This window comes from Austrofundulus limnaeus, unplaced genomic scaffold, assembly GCF_001266775.1.
Source record: "Austrofundulus limnaeus strain Quisiro unplaced genomic scaffold, Austrofundulus_limnaeus-1.0 Scaffold165, whole genome shotgun sequence".
NCBI lineage: Eukaryota > Metazoa > Chordata > Actinopteri > Cyprinodontiformes > Rivulidae > Austrofundulus > Austrofundulus limnaeus.
Window position 1 is genome coordinate 574,193 of NW_013952567.1, and position 10,530 is coordinate 584,722.

At 38.7% G+C, this 10,530-nt stretch overlaps 1 protein-coding gene across 3 annotated transcripts in view; it reads right to left on the minus strand.

Annotated features, from left to right (window-relative positions):
* cadm4 (cell adhesion molecule 4) overlaps positions 1–10,530 on the minus strand; it is a 236,297-nt gene that overhangs the window by 3,963 nt on the left and 221,804 nt on the right. For 2 of the 3 annotated variants that reach the window (XM_014017296.1, XM_014017295.1), the window contains exon 7: positions 4,516–4,620. The exons of the other annotated variant lie outside the window; for it this stretch is intronic. In XM_014017296.1, the coding sequence (XP_013872750.1) occupies positions 4,516–4,620 (105 nt within the window). The remainder of the gene's footprint in view (positions 1–4,515; positions 4,621–10,530) is intronic. 3 annotated transcript variants of the gene reach the window in all.

Sequence of the window (10,530 nt, forward strand, 5' to 3'; positions counted from 1 at the left end):
ACACACACACACACACACACACACACACACACACACACACACACACACACACACACACACACACAAGATGAGACACAGCCTGAAAATAATTTAGTTAAATTATGTGAGAACTTGTGGCTTAAAATTGCAACAGTGGTTAAGATTTATTGGTGGAAAAAAAAAACAGCTTTTACTAACTTTAGACTCTGCTTAAAAAAACAAAACAAGTCAATTGTTAAAATAACAGAACTTGATTCAAACATAATGAGTGGATGAACACTTTTTTTACTTATTATCCATCCCATAGATAAAGCAAACGAAACTGTCYCCTGCCCGTTGTAGGTCAGGTATCAGTTTCACCCAAAAGGTCAGTAGAATTAGATTCTTACACTTATTATTGCTTTGAACTAACACCTCCTCTGTGATGCTCAAAGTAAGAATAGACTTTCAAATTTATTGTTTGACCCAGAAGATTAACCAGTGTTGCAGAACTTTATTTTTACGTTGCACTTTTCAATCTTAGTTGCTGTACAGAAAAGGTTTGTCAAAATAATATGATTAGAAAACTATATTTAGGAGGCAAAACAATTGTTTAGCTCTAAAGACTCCATTTCACTCCAAGCCTGTCTGTGGCTTCAGAGATCTAAAAACAAAAGGGCTACGAATCATGTGTCCTTGTTTATAGACTGTGTCTCAGTTCAGGGGCTACATCCTTCAAAGTCACATTTGTCGGCCACACTGCCCCGCGCCGAAGGCTRTCCTAATTCGTGGGCTCCTTCTCCTGCGGCCAACAAATGCAGCCCACAAAATCCCAAAAATGAAGGCCGCATCTTGGTATCCTTATGTTCTACAGTCCAGAAATGGAAAATATTATACGTTTACACTACTGAAGTGAGGCTCATGTTAAAAAACAGACTTGTAGATTCTCTTACAGTTTAAAGTAAATGATTACAATAGATCACAAAGTATAAAGTAAGTGTATCTGAAATTCAATTAATCAATCAAATAAAATTTAACAAGGACCTCTTTTATGTTTCTTGTGGTTTTCCTGCACTATTTGAGATGAACTCTTRAATTCCCGTATTGAAAAAGGTTTTATCTTTTGGTAGTATATGTGGAGGTGATAACAGGAAACATCTTAAAATTAATGAAGTTCAACATTCTGTTGAAAGAAAACCAATTCTTGAGATATTGGGATGTTCAGAACTTGTTGGGAAATATATATATATATACACAAAATCTTTTTTTACAGCTTGGCTGTATGTGAAAGTACATTTTGAACCATCACAACTGTCTGGCAACAATAAAAGCATCTTTCTTAAAGAAAAATAAAAAGAACTGTCAGTTTAAGTATGAATAAGCACTAAAAAATACATWTCTTTTTGACTCTGGACACAAAGAGCAACTGGGCCACTGACAATAACAAAAGTCTTTTGATGGGCTGTTGTCGAGAAGGGGCTGGTAAAACCAATAGAAAGCAAGGACASCAAGTTACTGTATTGATTCAGCTGTGGAACCTTCATATAGGGTAGAATTAAACATGAATCTTTAATAAAGAGTTAACACTTACAGATCAGAGGAGAGAGAGAAAAATTGATGGAGGGAAAAATAATTAGTTGCTGAAGAAGAGAGTATATTCTTGTGTTTGTATTTCTTGTGCTCTGACAAAAGCCCCATGACAAACTGATTAAGTGCATGATCAGAAATTGACAAATGTGCGTATTATTGAAATGAMTGCATCTGCAGTTACATGGCGCATAGGATAGAAGTGCATTAGGACAGACCAAAGCAATATTTCACAGGAGAAGAAAATCTAAGCACTAAAGTGCACCGCGTTTCCCTCATGCCAACCTGTTCTTAATCTGCTGCAGTCCAAAGCTCCACGGGAAATGACTGACAGTATTAAAAATTGTCTTGTTTCTCTGAGGAGCCCCATGGATCATACATCAACATTGACTAAACATCCACCAAAGTGTTCACTCTGCAGCTTTTCTTAAGACTCTTCCCTGCATCCCCTCACAAGCCCAGCAGCTGAACAACCTCCGCCTGCCACACAGGCAACAAAGGAACAAGAGGAATGCTTCTGCTCTTTTTGCCTCGTCTTTTATTTCAAGCAAAAGAAGCAGACRGATACGTGGAAGGTGTGAAAAGGAAGACGAGATTACAGTGAGAGTGTCTTTGAAGGAGTGCATTTGTGAAATAAATCTCATCTTTAGATAATAAAAAGAAGTGAAAAGAGAAATTTCCGTTGCTCATACATAGTAATAGTTGCAAATGTTCTCATACTGTACCTGCAGCGTAGCACTTTTCTGGGAAAAAATGTGGTCCGACAAGCACCTGGGTCCCTGATCTCCCCTTCCTTCTCTTTTTAATTGTGTTTATGAAGTGTGTGTGTGAAGATAAATACATTTCTGTAGTACCATCTGAGCACCCCAGAGTCCAAGTCTGTAAGCTTTTTGTGCAGATTCATTAGCAGTACCCAGCAGGCGTCAGAACATCCAGCTAAGACCACACACTCACAAACATAAATGCTGACTGGGTGATGAGTTGAAGGTGTGTGTGTATTTGTGTGTGTTGAGGTGGGGTATGCTGGGATGTATTAAACAACCAAACAGCCAGTCATAAAATAACCAGAGAGGTGGTTGAACGTGGTGCATATGCAAGCAAATGGAAGCTCTCATGGAAATGCAAGGCCAAGGAAGGTTGAAACATAAAAATGCAAATGGTGTGTGTGTGTGTGTGTGTGTGTGTGTGTGTGTGTGGATGTGAGAGCTGGAGTTGGACACCTGAGAGCCATCAAACTGGTGGAGACACCAAAGCAGAGCAGGAGAAGGTGAAGAGAGAGACTGAATGTGAGAGAAGCTATATGGCCTGCAAGAGTGGGATCCCAATAAAACTGAAACATCCTGTTACAACCTCTTCACTTTTTTTTCTTTGTTGTCTTTTTGTTCTATCAAACAGACTTATGAAGCTGGACGTGTGTCTCAATAGTACTGATGCATTGCAACAGTCCAGTCTGAGGGGTTAAACTCAGCTGGTAGAGTTTTAACTTTTGTTTGTGAACAGAATTTCTTTTTCTAGAAATTCAGATAAGGCTTTCTGTAAAAAAAAAAAAAGGGGGGGGGGGCACTGTACTTTTAAAAAAAGTAAAAAAAATAGTAAAACTAAGACATGGAGTTTGTGAAATCATATATTTGAAATTTACAAGGCAAAATTGTTCGAAGGTTTGACCACCTGTAGCTATTTAATTGTCTGCCCCCACAAACCCCATAGAGTACCTTTTGATTCATTTCTGTTGACCACTTGTTTATTTTACAAGTACACACTCTTTTACTTAATGCAGCACAATCTGCCTGCAGCAAGAACTAGTTTATATACCTGAAGCATCAAAAGGGCACCTGTGAGACGACTACAGTCTCAGCAGCACTTCAAAATTCTCCGTCTTAAGTTTAAGAAGTTTTTTTTTAAAGTTTTTAGTTATATTATGCACCAAGGATAAAATCATCACAGGTTTTTTTTTTATTTTTGTGTAAAAAAAATCAATACATGTAACTATGTTCTTGCTCAATTTTATTTATTTATTTTTTTACAAAGTAATTCACTTTTTCTCTGTCATTCTCCTCCTGTGTTCATTTTCATGTGTGTTACATTTTGAAACAGGGCTGCAAACTACACAAAACAGCATAACAGTCTTATAAGCAATTCAAACTGTCTAGATTGTTAGGATCCTTGTGTTTTTTTTAATTATTATTATTAGTTTTTTTTATTTGTGTTTTAGTTTTATTAGTTCCTTTTCTGGTTTCTTATTTTTTCTTCAAGCTTCTTGCATTTTCCATGTATCTAGGCCACTTTGGTTTCTTTACATTGCAAAAACTGTCCATCATACCAAGTTTTAAAATCTTATATCCAGCCAAAAAGTCTTTTTGATCTTGTTTTGAGACTGATTTACTAAGCAAGAAATGATTGTGTAAGAATAATAATCTTGTTTTCAGAATGTGTAAGAKTATTTGTCTTGTTAGTCTTAAAATTTGACTCAAATTAAGTCAAAATATCTGCCAATGGAATAAGAAAAATTTACTTGGTAAGATTCTTGAAATACTTGATTTGACAGTTTTTTCTTATTTCAAGAATCTTACCAAGTAAAATTTTCTTACTCCATTGGCAGATATTTTGACTTAATTTGAGTCAAATTTTCAGACTAACAAGACAAATAATCTTACACATTCKGAAAACAAGATTATTATTCTTACACAATCAGTTCTTGTTTAGTAAATCAGTCTCAAAACAAGATCAAAAATACTTTTTGGCTGGATATAAGGTTTTAAAACTTGGTAAGATGGACAGTTTTTGCAGTGTATTAAAGCATTTTACAGTTATTTGCAGAGTCCTCGCGTGTCTACGCTCTGAATCCTACCAACTAAAACCAACCAATCTCACACTGAGAACAAGGGCCAGTCCATGAATGATTTTCCTCTTGCAGGCCATTGCTAACTCTTAGCATTCTCACAAATAAGAGAAAAGGTGAGTGTGCGTTACCTCTTGGTCCTGGAGCGAAGCTGGGTGACGGGAGGATTGAGGTRGTAGGACGGGAGGTGATTGGATGGGTGGTGGGAGGGGCCATGGTAGTGACTGACACATTTTCTACAGACAGACAGAGGATGGGATGGCACACACATACACAAATTCTATTATCTACAGCATGCAGGAACAGTCAAACACACGCGTTGCAGGGTTTTACAGTAAAGTTAACGCAGCATATAAAACATGACATGTGCTTTACCACCAGTGTGTATTAATTGAGTTAATGGATGCTCTTCTGTCAATGGAATGGAGTCTGAAAGGCAATTCTGGTGAGTTTTGAAAGGGAGCCAAAGAAAAGCAAAATGCACAAGCTGGATAAAAAAACACGTGTCTTACATATTTATTATGTCACTCTAGTAGCTTTTACACATTGTACCAATTATMAGCTGCATCTTCACATGAAATTGCTTTTGAACCTGCAGATGTTTGATGCTGTATGAGATGGCTTGGTTAACGTTTACAACAGAAAGACATGCCGTAAAACAGGGGCTGATGACGAGCCTCAACCTGGCAAAGTGACATTCATCTTCAAGACAATTGGAATAAACTCTTGATCACTGAGGCATTTCCTGCGGTGCAGCGGCAGCAGGGAAAGTCTGTGACAGATGCATTCTCAGAGGAGCCGTGCCACGCAGGGAAGTGTCTCATTCAATGCTGAACAACGGCTCGGATCTTGACACATTCTCCAAATCAATGGCAAAAAACACAATGGTGAGCGGAGAGGTAGGAAGAGACAAGTTCATATTGCTGTTAAACGAAAAATAACGGCTGACAAGAACTAAGAGGGAAACCGACGTGTGGGTGAGAATGGGTGTGTGTGTTTGTGCACACAGCACCTTCAGACAAAAAAATCCCCACAACTTTATCGAACAATCTAAAGAAAAACATCACACTTTCAAAATCTGCAGCACTCAAACAAGATGCTTCATCATGCAACCAAATGGAGTCATGTGCATACTTAAGCACAGTATCAGAGCACACACACTTATTAAACAAAATGCATAATCCCCTCCAAACACACACACACACACACACACACACACACACACACACACACACACACACACACACACACACACACACACACACACACACACACACACACACACACACACACACACACACACACACACACACACACACACACTGCCCTTTCAGCTCAGAAGTAATTTATTGGTAAGTATTCCTCTGTCTCTTCTCCCTATTTCTCCCACTGGCCCTGAGATCATCAATCTCTTTTTGCACTCTTCTTATGTCAGCACTATGCTCCCCCCACCACGCTCTTTCTTTTTTTCCCCCTTCTTCAAGGCCAGCATCGGTCTTCTTCTCTTCTCTGAAGGAAATGCRCGTGGTGCATTTTGTATAAAAGACAAAGAGTGCAGACAAACTAAAAGAGAAGGACCAAATAGACTCAATTAGAAATTGCTGCAGAATTTACCAAACTGCGTGATTGCTTTATACGGCGAAACATTAAGTGCTTCATGTTTGTGCATCTGAGCCTTCGGGCTATAGCTTGAAACAGTTGGGGTTGATGCTCTAACTACCAGCAAATAAATAAATAAATAAATAAAAAGAAAAAAATGAATGCCTTACCTGAAACATATTTTCTCAAAAACTTTGTTCAAGCTTGTCTTTATAATTTCGTCCTCATCAACAATAATCTATTCCCTCTGGCATTTGCACCCATGCCTTCACTACTCTTCGTCTGGATGCCTCAGCTGCTGCTCGCTAGTTTCATTCCTCTTTTCACAATGTTCCCTCGGTGCTTCTCTTCAGCTTAATTAAAGAGAATACCATACAGCTGTCGTTCTTTGGGCGATAGTGCCCCCCCTCCCCCCAAAATCACATTGTTATTCATTAACACTATATGCCTGCCAATCAGCCACACGGCGCACGTTATTTCGAGGGACGGATGATAATGATGTTACCGCTTGTATCTCATTCTTGCAGTGGAGCGCCTGAGGATCCCGCATCACCATTTTGGATTCTTTCATGTTCAGCTTTCATTATTATAAGGGGTCTTGCCCAAAGCACTGCTGGTCTATTCAGTTGCCTATCAGAGCGCTGAGTGTTAGATAGCGGAAGAAGGTTCTATTGTTGAGGGCATGAAGGTTTGGCTGAAGGGTTATTCAGAATTTACCCAGACATCAGGTGTGTTGTCATGTGTGGAGCAAAACAGGACTAAAGACAAAATTGACTCAGAGTTATCTCAGCCTGGCTCTTTCTSTCACGAGCCTCCAACCATTTTTTTTACTCTCTCTTCTCATTCTGTGCTCTTTTAAAAGTCTCACTTCATTAAACCGAGGTCTGTGTTTTCCATTCCAATCATTTTGACAGCTCATTACAAGAGTCAAGAAGACACGGACTAATCCCTGGTCACCTAATATCCCTCCCTGTCTCACCACCTATCCTTTCATCTTCCTGTCATTTCACTTTGTTTCCAAAGAATCCAAACAGAATTAATGGTCCCCCTCTTTTTCTTTCTTCTGTTCACTTTTTTTCCTAATGTTTTGCAGAAATATGCACACAAACACCCACATTCTTGCTGTACTACGCCAAAACATTATTATATATTTTTTTATTTCTGTTGAAGCCACCCTCTCTCTTCTCGTCTTTCTCTCTCCGTCTCCAACACTCCGCGATCCAATCCTAATTGGTTTTATTGGCTTGGTGATTCATCTGTGCGCAGCAGCTCAGTTCAGCTACAGAAGGAAGCCCTGTGAGCTTTCACCAGACAATCAGCAACATTCAGGTCACATGCGCATGCACCTCTGCGTATCCAGATGAAAAATTCAATTTCTCCTTGACAATTGTAGCGACAAACAAAAGCCACATCCTCCTCTGCAGATCACCKATCAGCATTTCTATCTGCGCTCTGATTCATTCAAAACATTTCCTCACTAGAACTTTATTAGTGGCTTTTTTTAAAAGTTGTGAAAAAGTTAATTTGATGGTGAATGATTTGTACACCTATTTACATACCGAGTATCGACACCTAAAGAATAAATTCACTAAGACACTAACAAACAGTTAATACCACGTGTGAGCTCCACCTATCCTGTCCACTGTTAGCATCTSTGACAACACAGAGTAAAAATGACGTCTAAACTCAGACAAAGCAACTATTTGATGAAATATATGTTTACTGCAAACTAAGATGAAACTTGTCTCTACGGATATTAGCTAACCATCTTCTCAACAGGTCATGTTTGTCTTATAGAAACCTAAAAATAGTCAAATTTATAATCAAAGTTGTAAAGTAACCAAGTTCTTTACTGTACTTAAGTAGAATTTTGGGGCGTCTGCACTTTACTTGAGTAATTATTTTTCAGCCTACTTTTTACTTCTTACATTTTCACACAATTATCTGTACTTTCTTCTCCTTACATTTTTAAAAAAGACAAGAAGTAGACATTTGTTACTTTTATTTCATTTTTGTTTGTTTTCATTCCAGCTCATTATTGTAAAATATAAATACTATCCATAAACTGTGCCTCCTAGATAGAGTGAATTTAATTGTGGTTGAATGAGAAGTATAAATATATATAATTCTGATACCGTATTAGTTTGTACACAAACAAATCCTGTCGCACTCCAGCAGGACATAAACATTAAAATAAAAGGACTGTACTTAAGAAGTATTTGTATTTCTTGAATTAAATGATTGCATTTGGCCGCAGCCCTCAGATAGATTTTCATTTTGGAAAAAAAAATATTTGGGCAGCCTTGATACTGTATGTGTATATGAATTGAAACTGCTGGACTAGTGCATCCTAAATTTAACATCAATTAATTATTTTAATACAATATAGTCATTTCTGCATTTTTGGTGAGGTCACCTCCTAATATACGTCATTACAGAAAATATAACTTCTCATTTTAAATCAATACTTTTACTTTTAATACTTAAGTACAAAAAAAATCAGATACTTTTACTCAAGTAATATTCCTAAAGGAAACTTTAACTTTTACCAAAGTAATTTTTTGGTAAGATACTTGTACTTTTACTCAAGTATCACGTTGTGGTACTTTATACAACACTGTTTATAATATTATTTTACACTCTGTAGGTCTAAATATTAATCAGATGTTTATAATATTATTTTACACTGTGTAAATATTACATGAGTTAGAGGAAAAAACATCTTGTAATATTTAATCATTTGGGATAAATTGTAGCATTATTCAGCAGGATGCTACGCCCTGTAGCAATATATACTGCAGAAGCTAATATCTGCTTACCTATAATTGCTTATCTTAATTTTAAATTGTTACATTATTAACTTCAGTTCTGGTCAGATCACATCCAAACTGAGGTAAATAAGATCAAATCTGCTTACATGTGGAAATTACATACATTTACCTGTTTTTCCTCTGTTGATAAACCAGTAACACACAGTTTTATGGCAAACTTTAAATAGCATAAATACACTCTAATATATTACTAATATGTTTGTTAATATTATGAATAGTTTTTATTGTCTTTACATAATCAGTCCATATTGTTCGCTCTTTAGCCAACATGTACAGTATTACAAACCCTGCAGCTGCTACAGTAGACCAAAGTCATTTGACCAAGACTCACTGCTGCTGTTCTRCACCTCCTTGTACACACACCACACACACGCAAGGTGGAAGAAGGCAAATAAAAGTAAGCTTTCCTGCATTATATATTTTTTGCAATAGCCTCAGTTCCCTTGAGTTTCCTCCCCCGTACTCTGCTCTCCTTCACTAACATTACGTTGGCCTCCCTTCGTAAAGGGAGTGGGGGGCAGCTGTGGTGGAGTGGTTAGGGGAGTCGTCCTGGAACCGGAAGGTCGCTAGTTCGATCCCCCGTTCAGCCATCTCAGTCGTTGTGTCCTTGGGCAAAACACTTCACCCACCTTGCCTACTGAGTCCAGTGGCGCCGGTGCATGGCAGCCTCGCTTCTGTCAGTGTGCCCCAGGGCAGCTGTGGCTACAGTGTACTTTGCCATCATCAGTGTGTGAATGTGAGTGTGAATGGGTGAATTGTCTGTTAGTGTAAAGTGCTTCGGGGTCCGGAGGGACTTGAAAAGCGCTCTATAAGTTCAGTACCATTTACCCGCGGCAAATTTCAAGTGACTTTTACCAGAGTTTGTGCTCCGTTTGTATTTACTCTGCCGGCAAATATTTCTGACTCAGGAAAGGTTGACACTCACAAAGGAAAAGTAAAGTAAAAGGGAGAGCGATACATGAGTAGTGTTTTTTTCTTAACCTACAGTAAAGCAGTTCCCTTTCTGCTGATTCATCATATTTTCCGGTGCTCTGTTTTTGCCTCCCGCTGTGCACTCTAGGATTCCCTCTGGGATCGCTGCGAGCCAACCAAACTGACATTTAGTTTGTCTGACAAGCGGCGCTGCTGAATTCTAACCTGCGTTCGACCTCCATCGTCCTTCTCCTCCAACGTTTCCTCCCTCCTTTCACACCCTTCACCGCTCCTCGCCACCATTTTCTAGCCTTCCTTGCTCGGCCCCTTCATCTCTCCGCAACTCCTCACACCTTTTGCACTCACTTGTTTCTCGGAAAGCCGGACCCTCTTCACGTAAAGAAACTGGAGTGCAGATGGACCTGTAATAGGGGGCGAATTGGTGGCAAGGTGAGAAACAGTGGTTGTGTTCGAGAAGTGGGGGAGAGTGGGAGGAGGTGAGCAGGAGGTGCAAAAGAGGTGAGAAGAGTTAGAGCATAAAGACAGGCAGGCATTGAGGAAAAACATAGGGAGAGCTCGAGCATGTGCGATGGAGACAGAACAGTGAAAAACAGGCAAACTAGAAGCACTCTGAGAGTGCAAACCTCCGCCAACATGGATGTCGAATGTTGTACAACATTCCTCAGACCATTCATCAGACATAGCAAGATAATTTGTTTTAAAGAAATTAGCTACACTAGCTAGTTTATAAAAAATACAGTCTAAAAGTAGTTGTTAGTGTTCATTTATTTGCAGGGAGCCTTT